This window comes from Cinclus cinclus, chromosome 9 (assembly GCF_963662255.1).
Source record: "Cinclus cinclus chromosome 9, bCinCin1.1, whole genome shotgun sequence".
Classification (NCBI taxonomy): domain Eukaryota; kingdom Metazoa; phylum Chordata; class Aves; order Passeriformes; family Cinclidae; genus Cinclus; species Cinclus cinclus.
The window spans coordinates 29067919-29088592 of NC_085054.1; the positions used below are offsets into that span (position 1 = coordinate 29067919).

The following is a 20674-nucleotide window of genomic DNA, read 5'->3' on the forward strand; positions in this document are numbered from 1 at the left end:
CCCTTTACCTTCTAACACTTTACCTTCCAGCCTGGAGACTTCTTTTTCTCCTGCAGTCTGAGAAACAACTGGCATCCAGATCAGAACCAGGACCTGAACTTGTCAGGTTTCCTACAAGAAACAGGCAAGTTTTGTAGACGTGAAGCCAGACGTATCCTGCAGATTTTGTCAAATACATACTATATGCACTAGTGAAAAATTATACCAGCACAAACCCCACTGAAAATATGGCTGCCTTCACTTCTCCTTGCTTTAGATACTTAACACAAATGATCTCTCTAACATTATTAACTTTGCACTGAACTACTGTAAAACAGGAAAAAAAAAAACCAAGGGTGGAGGAAATTAAAACGTGTATTAATAAAAATAAGCTATATACCTGCCCTGGAATATTTGTTGTCTCCCTTGGGCTCCTGGAGCACCTAAAACCAGCTATATCGACTCATCTGAAGAAGGCATTGCCTGTCACTGAGCTTAAGAAAACAGCAGTAGTATTTTACCATTCAGATGCCAGACATAAAACCAGAATCAGTTTCTATCAGTACCTGCAATTCAGTAATTCTGACATTTGAAAACAAGCAATACTGGAAATAAGAGAAGGGAAAACACTGCAGAGTCATGAGCAATAGATTTTAACAACAGAGAGATTTGATTTAAAATATGACACATGAGGAAGGTACTCCATATGTCTGCATGCTAACTGCTTGTTTTAGATGTGGACTATGGTGTATAATTATGCTAATAGCTGTTAGCTGGATTAGAACAGACCGTCTGCTTGGGAACACGGTGATTTTTGTTCCTGCCAAATGACTTTTCAAACTTTGCAATCTGTTAATAACCTGCCCATAGAACGTAGATTATAAAGGAGAAATTACCAGGAAATAGGAAGAATTCCAGAATACTGAGAGCACCACTCAGGAAAATTTTCTATGACTATTGTCTCTTTATCACAATTAAAACTCTGTGCCTGCTCCCAGGCTTTCCCACTGTTACAGGAAAAAAACACATTCTGAAAATACACAGAACCATTATAATATAAACTCATTTTTAATTCAGTCATTCCCAAATTGAACATCTCTGAAGTCTGATATTTGTGTGATTGGGAAATGAGACTGAGGATGGCAGAAAAAGCAAAAGATTTCAACTGCACTATCCCATGGCCACAGAAGGATTATTCTTCTGCTGATTCTTCTCACCCAGACAAACCAGTCTAATAATTTCCAACAGGTAAAAAGTCTAAATGAAAACGGAAAAAAAGAACAAAAAAAAGTTTAAATAAATGAAATCATTAAATAAAATCAGGTTTACAGATCTAAGCTGGTGCTGTGGCATTGTTGAGATAGTGGCAAGAGCTGCCTGTCAAGAATAAGGTGCTCCAACAAGTACTATGTAAATATGGTTTCAATTCACAACAGCTTCTGGTTTAAAGATATAACAAGTGACAGAGGAAATGAAGTAAAGAAGGTGAAAAAAAAATTTAAAAAGAAATGGTATGTTATATTTAATATAGTAAGAAGTCAACATGAACTTAAAAATTCTTATTTAAACCAAGTTCCCATGCTTGTCCCAAGAATTCCTAGAACAGGTGTGCAATGGCACTAAAGCTCATCATTATTAATGCTTTAGGCAGCACACCAAAGCTGTACTACATGACTGCCTTATATGGTAAGCAATGAAACTTCATCTCTCCAGTCTGTGCATTAACAAACAGCTCAGGTAAATACACTTGAAAGTCAGTATTTCCCTGCCGAGGCAGAGTAGCATGAATATCAAAACCCCTTACTACTGGCCAAGTACTTCATAATAAGGTTCTTTTGTTCACTCTCCCGCAGAACATTTTACCTGAAAGAATATATTTCCCCAATCAAATTGCCACCATCCACTTCAGGCCAAATGCTTACAGGCAGAGACATGCAACACTATCGACTTTAACATTTGCAAAGTTGTTTTTCTAGGGAGGAAATTGCTGTATTTCAAAACTATTTCCTGGCTCATACATATAGAATTGAATATCAGGGAGATCTAGTTTAGACTGGATATTCTTTCATTTTTTTCTGCTTTAAAGACACAAGCCAACAGGAGTCACCCATAAGATGCTTGTTGTGCTATAAATACCTACTGGTTTCTTAGTCTATTTTCTCTTCCAGTGGTTTTTCTTTTTTTTTTTACTTCATTTCCCCCTTCTTCAGATTCCACTTAATCACATCCTATTTTTACATTCTCTCTCTTCTTTTATTTTTTTTTTAATAATTGAGATCCAGTAACAAGACAGTTCCAAATAAATCAGGAGATTAACAGGTTTTTTCTTTCACGTTTTGCTTTCAGAATCCCTGCAAGAACTGATTTTTGTGATGAAATGCTTTCGCACAGCAAAGCAGAACACGCTTACAGCAATCCAGGAGAATCTTTTTGACATGATGCATTATAGTTCCAGCAGCTGCCTGCAGATCAGCCCGAGCCCACTGACAGGTCCCAACAACTGACAGCTTTTGCGTGAACATTTCTTCTTCCACAGCATGGTTTACAACATAGATGGTAAACATTAAAAGATAATTCCTAAATTATTTGTTGTCATTTAAAATACTGAAAATGTTGAGGAGTTTATACACTAAATATCTCCACATTAGCTGCATCTACTTTCAGTTGTTATGTTTCTACTGTGTTACATAAAACGTCAATGTTTGTTAAGGTCATGGATTTTTTTTTTTTTAAAAGCACGTGAATGACAATGTTTTGCTTGTATCAAGCAGATACTATCGATTGAAGAGGGTAAGATTTACCTCACTAAATCAAGTTCTTTTAACGTTTATATCTTGGTTTTAGTTCGAAACCGGGCGGTACAAAACACCACAGTTTAGTAATGTTTTCTAACGTCCCCGCCTCTCAAACTGCCCCTCACACCGCTCCCCGCGTCTCACTCGTACCTCGTACCGCCCCTCACAGCGCTCCTCTCCCCTCACACGGATCCCTTCCCTTCCCTTCCCTTCCCTTCCCTTCCCTTCCCTTCCCTTCCCTTCCCTTCCCTTCCCTTCCCTTCCCTTCCCTTCCCTTCCCTTCCCTTCCCTTCCCCTCCCCTCCCCTCACACGGATCCCTTCCCTTCCCTTCCCTTCCCTTCCCTTCCCTTCCCCTCCCCTCCCCTCCCCTCACACGGATCCCCTCCCCTCATATCGCTCCGCCTCTCACACCTCCCCTCACACCGCTCCCCCTCTCTTACCGCTCCCAACCTCTTACGCCTCCCCTCACACCGGTCCCTGCTGTCACGACCCCGCTCCACCCCACCCCACCCCGAGCGCTCCGAACCGCGCTGGGCGCTGCCGCTCGGCTCTGCGTGCGGTTTCCTGCGCGGTTCCGTGGTCCTGCCGTGCCTCGCTTGGTTCCCGGCGCTCCCGGTCCCGCTATGGCGCTGAGGAGGGGTGTCCCGCCGGGCCGGCGCCCTCCCGCAGGTAGGGGCCGGGGCCGCTCCGGCCGCGGTGTGAGGGGCTCTCCCACAGCACCGTCCCGCACAGATGCCGCTCCTCCGCGGAGAGGAGAGGCCGAGTGGGACCGGCAATGGTGGAGGCGGGTGTGTGGGGCGCGGCCCGCTCTCCCCAGCCGGTCCCGCAGCCGCCCTATCACGGGTGCGCTCCGTCGGCGGGTGCGGGGCTGGAGCCGCTCGGTGATCGGGAACGCGTTATTGAGGGACAACGAGAGAAATGGGTGTCCGTTTTCAATGGAATATCTGTATTAAATGTTACAGCCGCATCCTCCGCCTCCTGTAGTAATGTGAAGAATTTCCCCGCCACCAAGCACCTCTCCCCCCGATAGCTCTCTGTGAAGAAGCCTTCGAGCCTGCTGTTCCAGCCGCCTGTGTGGCGACTGTGAGGATGTAGTAGTGAGTGCAGTAGCGCCTGTGTTTATTAGGGGAGCGTGTAAACGCACGCGGTGTGAGCAGCTCCTGGGCCGGCCCAGGAGCAGTGCGGAGCTGTCTCAGGTGGAGCTGAACACACCAGTGCGTGGGCTGGGACCCGCCTGTCCTGGGGCGCACGCGGAGATGCTGCAGGCTCAGCCTTGGGAGCTGGGGGATAGTCACTGCAAGGGCAGTCGCTGCATGCTCAGCCTTTAAAACATGAGGAACTGTCATTGCAAGGCTTTAAATCTTGGAAACTGGGGCTTCCCCTCGGTTTGTTAGGAGCAGTTAGTCCCTGAGGAGCACATACTTTTGTGTCTCTATGTACCCATAAGAACTGCTTTGTTTTCTTGAAAATATTTTTTTGTTTGGAGCTGTTTGTTTGTTTGTTTGTTTTTTACCATGCTTTTGCATGAATTTGGGAAGTAAATATTTTTTTTCAGCTTGTCTCCAGTCCATTCCTGGGGTTTTTTTTGAGTGTAGCAGGGACAGTTGAGCTGTACCTGCACGGGTCTTTAAAGCACTGCAATCAGTGACCTGGAGCAGGTACTGTTGCATGATAGTGAACTGCCACTTGTAAACTTGCAAATCTGCAAGTAAGTCTTAGTGAAGTTTGTGTGATTGCAGTGGGGACCAGCTTGGCAGAGGGGTGGAGGTAGCAGAGCAAGTGGTTTCAACCATGCACTTAATGACCAAAGTTCAGGTGGGCACCTTTATTCTGACCAGTATTCAGCCAAGCTGTTTTTCTTTTAACCTGGATTTGGTTTTGTTTTGTTTTCTTTTCTTGTTTGGGTTTTTGTGTTTTTTTTTGTTTTGTTTTGGTTTTTGTTTTTTTTTTTTTTTGTGTGTGTGTTTTTGTTTTGTTTTTTTTTTTTTTGAAGAGGGGAGCATAAATGGGATTGTGCCTCCTTACTTTCTTGTTTTATTTTAAAGATACATGGTATTTTAAAAATGGAAGTTAGTAAAGATTTTGTTGCTTAACTGTTTGATTACATGGCTAATAGGTCACTTACAAAAATCAAAAAATTGAACTCTGTATTAAGTTTGACATACTTCGCTATTTCTTTGGAAAGCAAATTGCAAGACAGCTTTGCAGTGCATCCCAGATGTTTAACTCTTGTAATCCATATTTAACTCTTCCCCCACCATGGATGTTGAGCAGCTGGGACAGCTGTTCCTAGTGGCTAGTTTCAAGTCAGTGCAGAGATGGAAAGGAGGATGGTTTATGTTTAATTGCTGCAGACAATGTTGTTTTGTGAGCCTGTTGGTACTAGACACAATTCCAGATTGTCCACATTTCAGTATCTCTTCCCGTGCTGGCTATCTCCTCCTTCTCTAGCTCCCCTTGTGCTTTGTGTAAAGCCTCATAGTGTTAAAATGTCTGCCTCTGCCAGGACCTCCTTGCCCTACTAAACTAAAACTAAAGCAATGTTTGTATCTGGAAATTGCCAGTCTTGCATGTGAGGGAAGGTCCCAACCCAAAATCTGTGGGTCTAGATTCAGTTACTGTTTTTTTTTTTTTTTACCTAATTCCAAAATTTTAGTGGTTTTCCTGTTTGTGGTTTGACTGGCTCTGAAAAAGACAAAAGCCTAACAATCTATGAGAGAACACTTGGGATAACTTGAGTTGGTGTTCTGGATGAACTTATATAAAGAGAAATGATGTCAAGAAGACCTTGGAAGATGCCAGGGCTTTTTTTGTGTGTGGTCTGGTTTGTTGTTGTTGATATTTGGTTTGGGGTTTTTTGGATTGGTTTGGGGTTTTTTTTGTATTCTAGTTTGCCGCAAAGACAAGGAAGAGTTTCACATCTTGTGAGAGTATTTAGAATCTCAATTCTCTTTACTGGTTGATACTTGGAAACAAATGGTTGAAACTTCCATTTCAGATGTTTTTAATTTTGCAGTTAGGCTGCCAGAAGGACTAGGGTCAGTCCAGGTCTCCAGCGTATTTGCAGCTGTAAGATGGCTGGACAAAGAATTTGCTGCTTATTCAGCGGTATAATTAACTTTATGTACACCATTTTAAAATGAGAAGAACAGCCAAGTCTAGCTATAGCATAACTCTGATATTGTAGTGCTGCTTTGGACATGACTGAGGGAGAATTTTTGTTTCTAAAATTAAACCCACAGCTGGGAAACACAAGGTCAGGAGTAGAATTTGGTAGAAAGTGGGTGTTAGTTACAGATAGATACAAATGCATTTCTCATGCTAGCTAGTTGACTAATTCTAGAAACCTTTCCACCTTTCCACATTTCCTATTCTCTCCCACCCCCAAACTTAAACTCTAGCCTTGATTGTTCATGATCAGAATAGGAGTCTTGCTGAGAGGTGAAGCAACTTGTTCAATAGGATGAGAAAAGAACACCAAGGTTGTTCTTTCTGACTTACTCGCTGTTTTAAAACTTAAAATGCTGTCCTGAAGAGGGAGAAAGTATTTCTTTCAAGAGAATATTTTGGATAACTTTGTGTTCTTTGTTCAGAATTCAATTTTCAGACATGCCTCAGAACTTAACTTGTTATTGTTAGGTCACCTGCAGCTTAATTAGTGCTAATTGGTTTTGTGATTAGCAGATATGTTAATAAAATTTAAACATGTTGGAACACAAGTTCAAGATGAGTATACATCTAGTTCTTATCTTCATTATTAGATTTATTCTGGAATACCCTGAATTAATCATGAAACCTTATTGCTGTTAGTCACATTGTTCAAAAACCTGAAAGTGTTCAGATAGTAGTTTGGTTTTCTTTTTTGTTTTTAAAATACAAATCTGAGATGTAATAGTTTCTGGGGAAGAACGCATATTAACATAGTGAGGTGTTAAGGTTTAATACAGTGCCTGAAACCACTTGGGTTTCTTGATTTATGGTATTTGGAAGTTGATTTGAGTCTGCTATGACACAGAATTTTGAAGTCTTTGCTGCATCTCTTTGGCTACTCCTGTGTGTGTGTGTGTGTGTGTGTACAAGTGAAACATTGAGCTAAATACTGAAAGATGATTTCTGGTTAATGGTTAGCTGGGATAAAAGTATTCTCTTCTTGTGTATATAATGTGGTATGTAATTCTGTAAGTATTTTTACTTACATTTCACTTTCTTCTTGCAGTTAAAGCTGGAGGTATGAGGGTGTCTAAAAAGCAAGAAAATGGACCTGTTGAGAAAAATGCTAAACCTCCAGGAAAAGACAAGTCAAGGTATTACAATGCAGGGTCTGTTTCCCCCTGCCCTGTAGTTCAAGTTCATAGGTAATGATCTCTGAAAACAGAGAAAACTCTTATTCTACAAGAGTTTAATTCTTAAATTAACTTGTGCAATTTATAGATAAAATAATACTGATATTGAAATAAGTATCAGCTTAAAAAACCCCAAAACCCAGCAACTTCAAAACCCAAGGACGGTGCCTTGACATGAAAGGCAGAGGCTGAATCCCATCTCTATTGTCATGCTTTATGGAACAGAAATGAAAACCATGTATTACATACCTGTGCCTAATAAAGGAATGGTCAAACAGTTTCCAGTGAAGTAGGAATGAACTTTAGGCTGTTTAATTCTGAAGGAAATTAAACCCACATCAACTACCCCCAAGGAAGAGTCTTATCTTCTGTATAGGCTATACTCCCTATTTAAATCAAAAATCTAATTTGGTTTTTGCTGTTTGCTGCTTTAGAAAGTTAATCAAGCTGTTTTGCCCCAGAAATGAAGGCATGCTTCTATTTTTTATCAAGTAACATTGACCAGTTGATGTGGTCATTAAAACAAGTATTTTCTTACATCTTTTTCAAAGACTGAACATTTTTCCTAAATACATGCACTTTTCTTAAATGTCACTTAACAAAAAATTAAGTTAACCAATATACAGATATGACAGTAAAATTTGAATGACTTGTGGTGTTCCTGAAATTTTTGATTTATTGTTTTCTTCTGGGTTTAGAAGCTTTTTATTTTCACTTGTTGCCAATTGTCTGGCTGTAATTTTGCAGCTCTTTTCCATAGTCATAGTTACCTAATGGTATAAATAGATCTTAAATAACTTATATTTGTCAGTGTAGCAAACTGTTGATTGCTAAATTGAAATGTCTTGCCTGATCCACAGAATCATTAACTTTATTTAAAGATATATCTGCTTTCTCAAGAGTCATATTTATGGTATTTGGGATTTATAATGATTTTTTTCCTACTCCATTTTAAGCTGCAGATGTGTCAGTGGATATAATGGTATCATCAGTAGAATGTACCATTTGAAGTTCTTCCTGTTGTTGAAGTACATTATTTCATATCCACAGATTTGTTTATTTGTGGAATATTGGTAACATGGTGTTATTTACTGGAATATGGAGAAGTTAATGGGATAATCTTGTGAAAAATAAGTTCTTGCTTGATAAATAATTGCTGTGAAAGCAAATGCTCTCCAAAAGCAGAGGGTGAATTTTTTTCATGGGTCTAGGTTGGAATCAAGAAATTTTTTTGTAGATCAGGGTATAACTGCTCAGCTTCTGAGAAGTTATTTCACAGTGTACCAAAAAAAGAAAAAAATCAGTTTTGAGATATTCAAGGATATTTCATATACAGGTTTTTGTATATCTGAATAAAACAGCCTGTCATGCAGCTTTTCTGCTGTTCCATTCTGAAACAGCATGCCTTTTAAAATATTATATAGTTTCTAATGTGATGAAAAGATTTAGCTCCAAAACCTAAATTTATATTGCAAAATGTTTTGTATTAAGTCTGGAAAATGAAAGTGACAAGTGCTCAAGTGTTTCTGTGATGTGGAAATGCTAAATACTTTTTTTCCTTCTGCTTTACAGTGCTATTGTCAGTTTTGCAAAACCTCAGAACGTGGGTGTCTTGGTAGCAGAAGCACTGAACAAAGTAAGTCTGGAAGAAAAAGTCAGGGTTTCCTCATAAATCTAAACATGAAAAAGAATTAAAAAGTGAACTTTCCTTAAATTGGTGTCTGGCAGTTGCAGGTGTTTCATCTGCCACTAAATGTTCTTGGGATAACCTCTTTCTGTAGTGGTTGTGTGGCTGAGCTGCTAGATGACCAAAAAGTACCTGGCCTTCTTTCCTTACTCTGACTCCACTCGCAGTTACTGTGACATGCCCTGGGTAGTTGTGCACACCGGGGCAGAGAAGCACAGCCAGATAGTGAGGTGTGTCCTGCTTGTAAAGTGGCGTGGTGCATCAGCTTTAGTGAAATACGGGGAAGAATTACCAGCAGCATCTAATTGTCTGGATGAGCTGGGATTACAGTGCAGAGCAAAACCTTGTCTTCAGTGCTTTATCCCACCGTGGGAATCACTCCAACCTCTGTGAGGGTCCAGCAGAAATGCAGAGCTGCTTGAGGGAGATGGCTGGCAGGTGCAGGGCACTCCAGGACAGCAATCTGGTGTCCTGCCCTGTGCATGCTCTCCACAGAATGATCACAGGCACAGCATGTCCTACTGCTGTCCCGTATCTTGCTGTTTCATCTGAGGCCTGACATCACTCAGTCAGGCACCTTTTGACTTCTCCTTTGGGAATACGATGGGATCCTGTACAATTCTGTGTCCCACAGCTGCTAATGGATCCTTCTGTTTATCACAGCCCCTGCCCTGTGTCTCATTAGGCTGCTGGTGCAGACTTACACCTGCCCTTTGGAAGAGCTGATCTCACAAGCAGCTCTTTGGTTTGCATGGTAATCCAAAGGTCTGACATTTATTTCTGTGCTACACACTTGCAGTCTTCAGACAGAAGCATACAGGAGTTCTCATCCCTAGAGCTCAGTAAAACTTCAGTTGCATAATTTCAACACAAGCCCTTTATCAACAGTTGTGTTTATAGCTTTAGCCTGTAAATCTTTAATTTTTGCTTAAGCTTTTTAAAGGAGAACACATACAACTCATCCTCTTTCTCTTCCACCTGTCCTCATCTCCTCTGTTCTAACCCATTTCCTTTTCCTGTTGGTTTCCAGAATCTTGTATATGAAGCTTCCTCACTACTTTAGAATGTGATAGTTAGGTACTGTAATCATGATGATTTTGAACCTGGGAAAATAAGAATTTGTTTTAACTTACTGTTAACTCTGGCATACCAATTATTTGCTGTGTTTTCTTTATCTTGGAAGCTCATTCTATGAATTACTAAACAAGGGGAAAAAATTGAAAAATCTCCTAAAGGTAGCAGACTAATATAATTTCAAAAGCAGAAATTATAACTAAATATACCAAGATACCATGAGTTCTGTGTATTGATCCCTTGAACTTTTAGCAGGTTTAAGTTGTACTGCTCCTTTTAAACTACTTTAATAGGATGAAATTTAGAAAGATAATAGCTGAAAATCTGTATTCTATCACAACTTTTTTTCTCCCCCCTTTAATGTTACAGATGAGCCACAAAATCCAGGCAGCAGCATTACAAGTGGCTCACCAAAAGCCACAGCCTACCTTGGAGAAGTTCATACTGCCTAAAAGAATTTACATTATTCAACAGCCACGGAAATGTTAAGATAATCATTAAAATACTTATGTTTCCTTAAAAGTGAGTTTCTATTCTCTATAGCACTTTGCACACTGTGGTGGAGTGCTCAAAAGCTGTGTGCCTTGTATCTTGCTGTGTTTCTGTTACTGACAATAAAATATAAGAAGAGTTACTAAATGTACTCAGGATTTATTACAGTATCATGGCTTCTCTAACCTGGTGTTACTGGTATGTAGTAATTACTCAATATCAAAAAGTCTAAGATTCACTCACTGTGTGAGTTTCAAGTGAAGGAATGGAAGCTGTCAGCCCTGTTCTGGGGTTTTTTTTTTTTAGTTTAATGGTAGCAAAGCTGATGTGAACTTGATTATAAGAAAGCAGGTCATGACTGAAAGATGTGGGGCTTCTTTCAGTTGAGCCTGAGGTTTTCCATGCTGAATGCATGCCTGAGGCTTGCTGCATGCTAAGTAATTCACAAAGTCCTGTGAAGGATTTTAGTGCAGTGATATAAGTATTTTTTGCTTGCATTTCTTTCTGTAGGAAAACCCAGCTCCTCTGCAGTGATCCAGCAAGCAGGAAGAACTGAGTGGAAACAGTCTGAACCTATTTGGGGCTGGGGTGGATAAATGAAGGAAGTACCTGACTTGAAGCTGGACCCTTGGCACAGGAGGGCAGGTAGCAGGGAAGAGCCAAGGTGCAGAGAATGCTGTGCCTGGTGATTGGAGTTGGTAGAATGGGGTATGAGACTTAGCACTGACTGGTGGTAGTAGTAGGGTCATGAAGGGTCAAGCTTAAAAATGGGAAGGAACAAGTGTAAATCCCAGTTTAGGCAATGTCCTTGAGCCATGACCTGCTTGCAGTGACAACAGGGACAATAGAGAGACCCAGAGGACAATACTGTCTTGCTGTTGGGAGTTGGTTGGTTGTGGAGCTCCACTAACTCAGAATTTAATTCTGTTGTGACTATTTTTTTTTTTTTTTAAGGTTGTGATTGCAGAAGAGTATTGTCCCAAAACTGGTTCTTTCATCCTTCTGGTGTACAAGAAATTGATATCCACACAGAGTGGAGGTTTTTTGATTTATTTATGGTTGTGTGCAGAAAGGGGTGCTGGGTGGTGAATTGTCAGAGCTAGCATGGAGACAGACCAAGGCAGGCAACCTATAGGTTACGTTCTCCAGCCAAGCAGATCTTACTTCACCCTATGGTTAAATTGCTGTTAGCTTCTCCTCTCTGTTTCAGTCTCAAGGTATAGTGCCCCAAGAAGTCATAGTATGTACTCAGTGAGCAGTGGGCTCTTGGTGAGCAGAGGGGGCTGAGCTAGGGATGTGGCTTTTACTATTATAGTTATATCATGAGGAAAGTTCATGGCAAGGGCAGGTTCTCACCACAGAAAGTCAGTTTGCTGGCCCATCATATAAGGTGCTAAATAAGAAGGGTGTGATCCTTCTATTCCCTCCCCTTCAAGGACTTAGGACATCAGTTTTGTGTTCTACATTCCTGTGGCTGTTGCTCCCATTGCTTAGCTGCTTTGTTCTCTGTCTCATTATTTGGAACTTTGCTCCTGTTATTCATCAGTTCCCCACTTCCATACTTATGATTCTTCTTATACATACCATAAGTCTCACTTTAGAACCAGCACATATTTTCCTGAAAGGAATCACAGGCCTGACAGGTAAGTCAGTTGCTTCATGATTTTCCAAATGCAAATACATAGTGCTACAATTAACACAAAACATAATGGGGTTAATATTAGGAGAACGAGGTAAAACATCTCATTTAAACTCCCTCTAATGATGGTAAATGACCGTCTGAAAAGTGTCCCACCATCCCTGTGCTCTCACTTCACTTGTTCCAACCCTTGTGTGCTTTCCACACCACAATGGACAGTAATCGAACTATTTTATCCATTCTTCTGAGCTTGTTTCAGCAGCTGTTGCAGATCATCATGCTATAATCATTTTCTTACTAAAGTGAGATTCATCCCAGCAGGGTTGGGCAGCAGATCTTAAATCAGCATATAATTATCCTGCAATAGCCGATATAATGTGACAGGAGATGAATAATTGAAATCCCAGCCGTTGATTTTGGTGAAATTATCAACACGAACATCAGAGTAATTACCTGCATCTATAATAAAGTTATCTACAAATATGAAGCCACAAAGTGTTCTCATATAAGCACATAGTTTTCCAGTATATAAAAGTACAGGTTCATGAGCCTCATCAGGATGGATTTCAAAATGACAAACACTGTTCTGGATCCAGACAAATGTCGGGGCTTTCGTGTTGGTGCACAAATGAGTCTTAGTTCCCACATAGTGCATGTGCTAACACTGATGGTTTGCTATTCCCCATGGGCCCATGTCCTATGCTCCAGGGTAGGGTTCAGTTCTGATTCAGGCCTAGTGCAGTGACTGAGTGATGGACAACGAGGCAACCTAGGTGGATTAGTACCAGGACTGTGCTATTGGTATTACAGGAAAAACTGACTAAATGCCACCAAAGCCAGAATTCCTTTGCAAATTCAGTCATAATTCCAAATTACTTTTTGAAGTTCAGTGGGTGAAGGTGCCTTCTTCACCTTCTCTTAAAATGCTGCTGCTACTGTTGATTGTATCTACAGCTGAGCTCAGACGTAGCTAAGAAGCAAAGAACCTTCACCTTGGGTTGCACTAAGTGCTTCTGGGATCAACTGTGAACTCGCTCAGATTCTTTCCCACTGAGGCAATGTGTCAGGTAAGAGCCATTGATTAGTTTCTGACACTGGTAGAGAAGACCACAGAGGGTGTTGCAATTTGTTTAAATCATGTGTGGTTGTGCTAAGGTTATTTAGAAGTACGTCAATATCTGCACAATTTAAAACTCCCAAGTCCCTGTGGTTCCAGTCACATCTCTTGTTCCTTTTGGAGAAATGGGGGTTTGCCCATGTAGCGAAGCTAACTGTCTTGCATGGGAAGCACTTAAGAATGGTGACCATTTGGTTTAAGTGTAGGAATATTAATCTGCTTTACTAATTCTATTTGTTTAAGAAACCAAGGTTGCTTAAACAACATTTGTTGCTGATCTGCATTTTTAAACACATGGTCTAATTTCAAGAATTTGTGGGAATTTAATTTTCTCATCCTCTTTGATTGGGGCAGACGTTGTTTTTGTTTCGATAATATCTACCTTGAGTTTAAATGTTAGTCTCACATTATGGTGACGCCAAAGGCATATAACAAAACCAGGTTTAACCAGGGTAACATTATAACAACAATCCCACCTTTTCATAGCACAAAATTTTGAGTCTTTTGTGCTTGATTCTGCTGTATTATGAAGCATTGAAATCTGAATGGCTTTCATGTGTGTAGATCCATTGATCATTCTGCAGCCTATCAGAATTTCTCCTTGGGTTGTTCCTTTCAAGAGAGGAACCCAACTATATCTATCCCAACCCTGCCCATGTTATAAATATGCTTCAGCTACATCCATAAGCTGAGTAGTGAAATTGTATGCTAAAATTGTATACTTAAATTTATGCTTCATGTGTAAGGTGATACTCAAAAAATGGTTATACTTAAAAGAATCAGGATTCTTTTTAGAGTGTGCTTTCCACATGACTGCAGTGGAAAGCTATTGCAAACATATGAGACACTCCCTCTAAAATCAAGGGGTCCTGGGAAGATTACCTGCAGTTAGTGTTGCCATTTAACACTAATGTCTGCATCTTTTCATCCATCCATCAAATATAAATACCCTTGTGTTAATTAAAGATTAAATTATGATCACACAAGGTGGTGATTAGTAGCATATGCAATAAATAATTTGGTTACACCTTGAATAAATAGAAATTATTAAAATACTGCTTCTCCTCTGAAGACAACTGGTTTTTATCTCTGGTTCCATAACTGACTGATAGCTCCTTGTGAAATACTATCAGTGTTATCCTGGACCACAGCAACAATATGCTTTATGGGTGTTGAAGCTGTAGGTACTGGATTTGGAAAACAGTCTGCTTTGTATCTTTTATAGCACTTCTATTCCCCAGGCTCTATGGCAGTGAATATTGATATGAATGTCAGTGAACAAACGGGACTCGAGTCAAAGCTGTCCATGTGTCAAATTACTATCCATGCTCTCAAAGCCAAAAATAGCACAGTGAAGTCTAATGCATCAATGGCCAATACATGCTTTCTCTGCAAAGACTATTCATAAAATCTTTAGAATTCTAATCTTCATGCTTTTTGTTTCTGAAGAAAATCAATAAGTAGTGAAAAGTTGTAGGGTCTGATTCTGCAGGCCGTTGAGTACATCACTTTGTATGAAGCTGAATGTTATTTAACTGTTTAAAGCAGTATGTTCAGGGAGGGGGGGATGTGCAGACTGAATTGGAAAGGATCTTCCAGGTACTACCTGGGTGAAACTTCCACGTGTTACAACAGGTTCAGACAAGAACTTAGGAGATCTAGTTTTGAAAAAATCTTGTTTCATGGGTTTGCTAAATGTAGAGAAGGTGCAATCTCCTCTTCTGCTATAAAATGAATCCTGCAAGAAATCCTGGCAAGTGTTCTGTTCCATGTCCTGCTCTGTCAGATGGTGTCCAGTCTGTGTTTGCACCATCGTTGATGATACTGTCATGAGGCTGTTGTGCCTTCTGTTGCAGGGAGTTTGTTTCATTTAGTTCAAGCCTTAATACTTAGCTTTCATTATTTAAATATGAACTGCCACCAAATTCAGCACATAAAGAACAAATGCAGTAGGTTTGCTAGAAAAATCAAACCCCTACAAGAAGACTGTTTTCAGGCTTTTCATGGACTTTTTCAAACAATGCAGGCATTCAGTGAGAAGGATATGATTTCAGGAAAGTGTTTCTACTGCTGATCTTCATTTCACCATGTTGGAGGATGCAATGTTGGTTAATATGCACTTGTTATTAACTATAGCCCTTAAAACACAGAGATGGGAAGCCAAGAGAGTGAAAGCTGTGAAAAGAGATTGTTGTTGGTTCAATGTCCTCATTGGCTTGGTAATGTCACATGTGCTGTTTGATAGCCTGAGGCACACCTTCTGTTGGACTTCTCTGCAGGGAGGAGTCTCTACCCTTAGGCACTTGGCACTCCTAAGCTGGGTGGACAGAGCTGTTGGGAATTTGGGACTGTCACTGGTTTAGCAGGAGCTACAGCACATGCTGTTCAGTGCTCAGACCAAGGCCTGAACTGACACCATGGGATTCCTGACTCCTGTGGGGAAACTGCAGCAGATGAGATGGCAAAGAAATTACACATGGTGAGCTTAGAAGTTGCAGTAAAAGAGAACTATAGCACAATACTTAATTTTAATAAACAAATATTAGCTGTTGTTTAAAGCTTTTGTGTGTTCCAGGATGTACTTGTTCAGCCTGTTCCTCTCTAAGTGGTATGCATAAATCTGCAAATCATTTCAAGCACAGTAACCTCTGCCTGGCATATAAGCCCTGAAAGTCCTGGTAAGTGGTGCATGCACAAGGTAAATAATTTCTTGAGTTCACTTTTAATTCCAGCGTAGAAGACTATATTCCTACAATACATATATATATATATATATATAAAAAAAAATCCACGGTCTAATCATTGTCATCTGCCATACTCATACTGTTCCTGTTGTGTGCAATTCTCACACCATGTTCCCAGGAAGGCACCTCTTGGTTTGGAAAACCTTGCTGTTCTTGAGGACCCTCGTTTCCACATGCTGTCATTCCTCCTGTTCCCTCCTTGCACCTCCCCACTGCCCTTTCCTCCTCAGCCTGCACAGGACAGGTGCTTGCAGCTGCTCAGGTGGCTGGAGGGATGTGCACTCCTATGTTTATGGTTCTTGTCATGCATGGCCACAGATCCTACTCCTGGCTGTTACGCCACGCTCACTCAATTTTAATGAAGAACTTCTCAATTATAAGCAGAAATTTTAGTCTGAAACTTCATTTATAATGGGCTACCAATATTTTAATTCATTCTGAATTGAAGAGAAGGGCTATTACAGCTCTGAAGTCTGAGTATTGCTGAGTGTCCAGCTAACTGGGACTCTGCAACTCGCCAGTTGTTTGTTAAAGCAATTTTATAGAGTTTTATAACTCATATCAAGAGTAGCTTATGCAATTTCAAAGGTTATTAATTATTACATGTGTACTGGATTTGCCACAAGAGGTTGCTGTAAGCTTACAGCTTGTTCCAGCTTTGCCAGCTGAGCTCCCCTCAGAAATACAGCTGTTTTCTGCCAAGAAGGTATCTTTTAATCTGCTAGGAAAGTTTCAAAGAAAAGGAAAAGATAAGTTTATGGAAACATCATTTGGTATTTTATAGGGGACATGACCACCTAGAAGATACAAAGGGCATAATTCCATGGTAACAGAAAGTGGTGTCAGACTCTACCCTTCCTCCAGTCTCTGGGTTCCCAGCTGGAGAGTCAGGTACAGGAGAGGCAGCACAAGGAACAGGAGAGAGTTCAGACTGTATGGATATTGGGTATATTCAGTATGATTTTCTCAGTTGTAGATGCTTACATAGTATGTTTCTGAATGTGGTCACTTCAGAACAAATCCATTGCTTCATGAGCCAGGCAACATTAGAAAGTTGGAAATAGCATTCCACAGTCAACAGTTCTGTATCAAGGGATGAAGTTTCTGAACCTGACTCTATACACAGTGTATTTCTTTTATATTTGGGCCTGACTTCTGGAGAGCAATTCAGAAGTTATAGTTATGTAATGGAGTGGTTAAGACTTTAGTTACGATAAAAAGTGTTTTCTATAATAGGTATCATTTTAGTTGCAAAACATGCATTTACCATATAGTGAAGTATAACAGTCACTAAAATGAAGATTAATATTAAAATTTAAATCCAACCTTCTACTTTCATTGATCCTAAGTTTCTTAAATTCCCTCTAGCTTAAATTTTTCACATTCACTGTTTTTTCAAAGTTAAAGAGCTGGAGCAAACTGAGCTGTCTTTAAGCTACATAAGCCTGTAGCTATATGTTCTTTACATGTTAAAATCAAGAAATGTTAAATAATGAAACGTAAGGTTATCTATTAAAAATATAGCTGAAATTGAAAACTTTTTAATTGGTTTGTTCTGTTGATCTCAGCCTTAAAAAGCAAAACAAGTCAAAAAGATAAATTTAGGCAGATTTTGCTGAAGCTGTTCACAGGTGCCAGCCAAAGGTGACAGGTGTGTTGCTCATTCCTGGTGTGTGTGCATTTGAACTCTTCTCCAGTAAAATTTGTTGAGGTTTCTGTAGACAGTACTCGTAAATATATCACAAAGAGCCCTCCAATTATGTCAAAAGTTCTAGCTGCTGGTTCTAAAATTGGTTTAGATACCTTGAATTGTAATGAATAAAAAGGACAATAAAGGGGGTGATGGAGAGGTGGCAGAAAGGACAATAAAGGGGGTGATGGAGAGGTGGCAGAAAGGACAATAAAGGGGGTGATGGAGAGGTGGCAGAATATCCTAACACTTTGCAGACCTGGGCTGTAAGGAATTCAGGAATTTAGCTGGCAGAAGTGGCTACACTGCACCCTTCTGCTGGTTGAGGTGCATATACTGTTCTAATAACCTTACAGCTCATGAATAGGAGTTTTGTTGTTTTGTTTTTTTTCTCGTCTCATGCTCTGCCAGTGAGGAGGTTCAAAAGGGAACTGTGAGGGAGCACAGCTGAGACAGGTGACCCTCGCTGGCCAAAGGGATATTTCATACCACAAAATTTCATTCCTGGTCTGTAAACTTGGAGGTGTAGCCAGAAGGGCCTATAGAGGTTTTTTTTTTGGTTTTTTTTTTTCTTTTTTTGTTTTGTTTGGTTTTTTTTTTTTTGTTTGTTTGTTTGTTTTTGTTTGGTTGGGGTTTTTTTGGTTTTTTTGGGGGGGAGGGGTGAGCAATTCCATTGCACATCACTTGTTTTTTCCCTTTTTATTATTTACCATTATTACTGTATTTTCCTTTATTTTCAATTGTTAAACTGTTATTATCTTAACATACAAATTTTACTTTGATTCTCTTCTGTACTCCACTGGGGTGGGGGTGGAGAAAGGGGGTTGAGGGAGCAGCTGCATGGTGTTTCATCTTCAGGTGGGTTTAAAATAATGATAATTTACTACCTTAAAAAAAGTAAATTGATGATTTTCTACCAAATTATTATGTTGCATGAGAATGAATCTAGTGGGATAAAAGCATCTACATTGAATGGAAGCCTCTAAAATTTACAAATTACCTTTCCTGAAGGCACCCTCCAAAACCAACAACTGGAATAGTAGATCAAGATGAGAAGCCTGAACTAACATAAACAACACTGAAGCTGAGCTGAAAAAGAGAGGAAGGCTGATTTCTAATTTGTCTAGCCCCCAGCATGTATGTTAATTCAATGAACACTGCTGCCATTATGTTTCACTGTGGTCTGATTCCCGTTTTCCTAAAATAAAAACGCTACTAGAAGCTTGCATGATAAGTACGAGACTGAGGAGAGCCATAACCTTTGTTTGAAGAAAGAACTGAAGAATTTCAGTGGCTAGGAATAGATAAATCATCTGAACAAATGGGTGGAAGGAGCAGAGGGCAGAACAGTTAAAACAGAAGGACAGCTGTGAGCTAAATTCTTCCCAAAAGGAAGCTACTGATGAGAGCAAGAATCTTTACGTTCCTTATATCAAAAGCATTGCTCTACTGAGACAAATAGGAAACCACTAGAATAGATTGTGAGCTTTCCTGTGAAGCAGCAGAACCTAAATCCATCTGACTGTAAATACTATTTCAAAACTTTTGGGTTCGTAGCTAGAGGAAGAGAGTGCAAGCACTGGCCCTGCTGAGGAATAGATCCCACAACAGTGGAGTCACAGATCAGTTTCTTGTCTCGGATTTCAGTGACAAAGACAAAATTGTTAAAAACTGCTCAAATTTTGACATTTCCTCTGAGAAGGAAAATTCCTTTGTTTCCAGATATAGGCCTCATCACACTAGCAAAATGTAGGGAAGAGAATGTGATTAAGAGGATTGTCCACTGGAGAAAAAACACTGTGAGCTGCTGGCTGAGGTGCACACAGCATCCTCCCCTTTTGGGGAAGATCTTCAGCTACCAAGCTGCTGAAGTGACGGTGAACGGAGAGTAATGTCACTAATTGCTGTTGCTCTTGTCACCCTGAGGGTTTTGCCTCCAGTTCCTCTGCCCTTCTGACACCAAACCTGGCAGTTATGCCCAATGTTCTGCAGAGAATGTGCTGCTTGTGTATCAGCCTGGCACTTCTTTCTGAATGCATGCATAGATTGTCTTGTACCCCTTACAGACAAGTTGGAAGACATTTTGTGAAATGCTCGCAGTGTAGAAAATGTTCTAGAATACTGCGGCACTGTAATTTTGTGGTTAAATTCAGATTTAGTTTGTTATGATGAATTACATATGAAAGTGAGGGTTGGGGTTCTGTTGCACAGAACAGCAAATCCTTATTTATCCATTTAGAAATGTATTTTGGATTGTCCCTATATTTTGCTTTTTTGGTGTGAGGAGGATTAATTTTTGTGTGAAATTGTAGCGGTTGTGTGTAGTAAGGCTAAGGACTTCGGCCTCTATGCAGGGAATAGCTGCAGTATTGGCCACTTGGGGTGGAAGAAGCAAGAAGCTTCAGATTGGGTGAGAAAAACATGTCAGCTGTTTCTGCTGACATTTTTGACTGATGTGCTCGTAACAATGGCATACAGATCACCAGTGCTAAACCGATGTTATACTTAACATAGTTAAAACTTAAAACCACCAGGCACTTCAGTGCTAACCCTGGTGATGTAAGAGTTATCTATCTATATGTGACATTCCCAGCCAGAGATAATGGTCTTTGTGGCTACTTTGGGCTACACTACAGCTCATTGGGGTTGCCATGGGTACCCCAGAGTAAAATTACCAGTACCTCGGGTTTTTTCTCATAAGCTGCCATCTGAGCTGTCTTTTTGAGGAGCTAAATATTTTAACACTCTTGCTGCCTGTCATCATCTTCAGCCTTCAGATCAGTTTTGTGGATTCCTTCTGCACTCTCTCATTCTTCAGTATCTTGGAAAATATGGATGGATAGACTGGGAATGGTGTTCACGGCTGTATTCAGACGTAATGCCACCTCTAGATGTGCTTGCTGATCCCTCGTTTGTACAGGTAAAGAACACAGCGGCTTCTTTTGATGTTGTGTGGCTTTGCCATAGCAGCCCCAAACCCTTTCAAAGGCGCTGCTTTCGAGGATGCAGTTTGTCTTCTGTGCTGTGGGCAAGGCCACACTCCTTGTTCCTACGACCTGGCATTTCTAATTTGGCTGTCTGAAATGCTTGTGTGGGCCAGTTCAGAAAGTCAC

General features: G+C 40.4%; 1 protein-coding gene across 1 annotated transcript; it reads left to right on the forward strand.

Annotated features, from left to right (window-relative positions):
- The first annotated feature begins 3398 nt into the window (after positions 1-3398).
- On the forward strand, positions 3399-10368 carry DAPL1 (death associated protein like 1). Its single transcript, XM_062498211.1, has 4 exons — positions 3399-3444; positions 6992-7079; positions 8691-8754; positions 10249-10368. The coding sequence occupies exons 1-4, from the start codon at positions 3399-3401 to the stop codon at positions 10366-10368; spliced, it is 318 nt and encodes a 105-aa protein (XP_062354195.1).
- The last annotated feature ends 10306 nt before the right edge of the window (positions 10369-20674 follow it).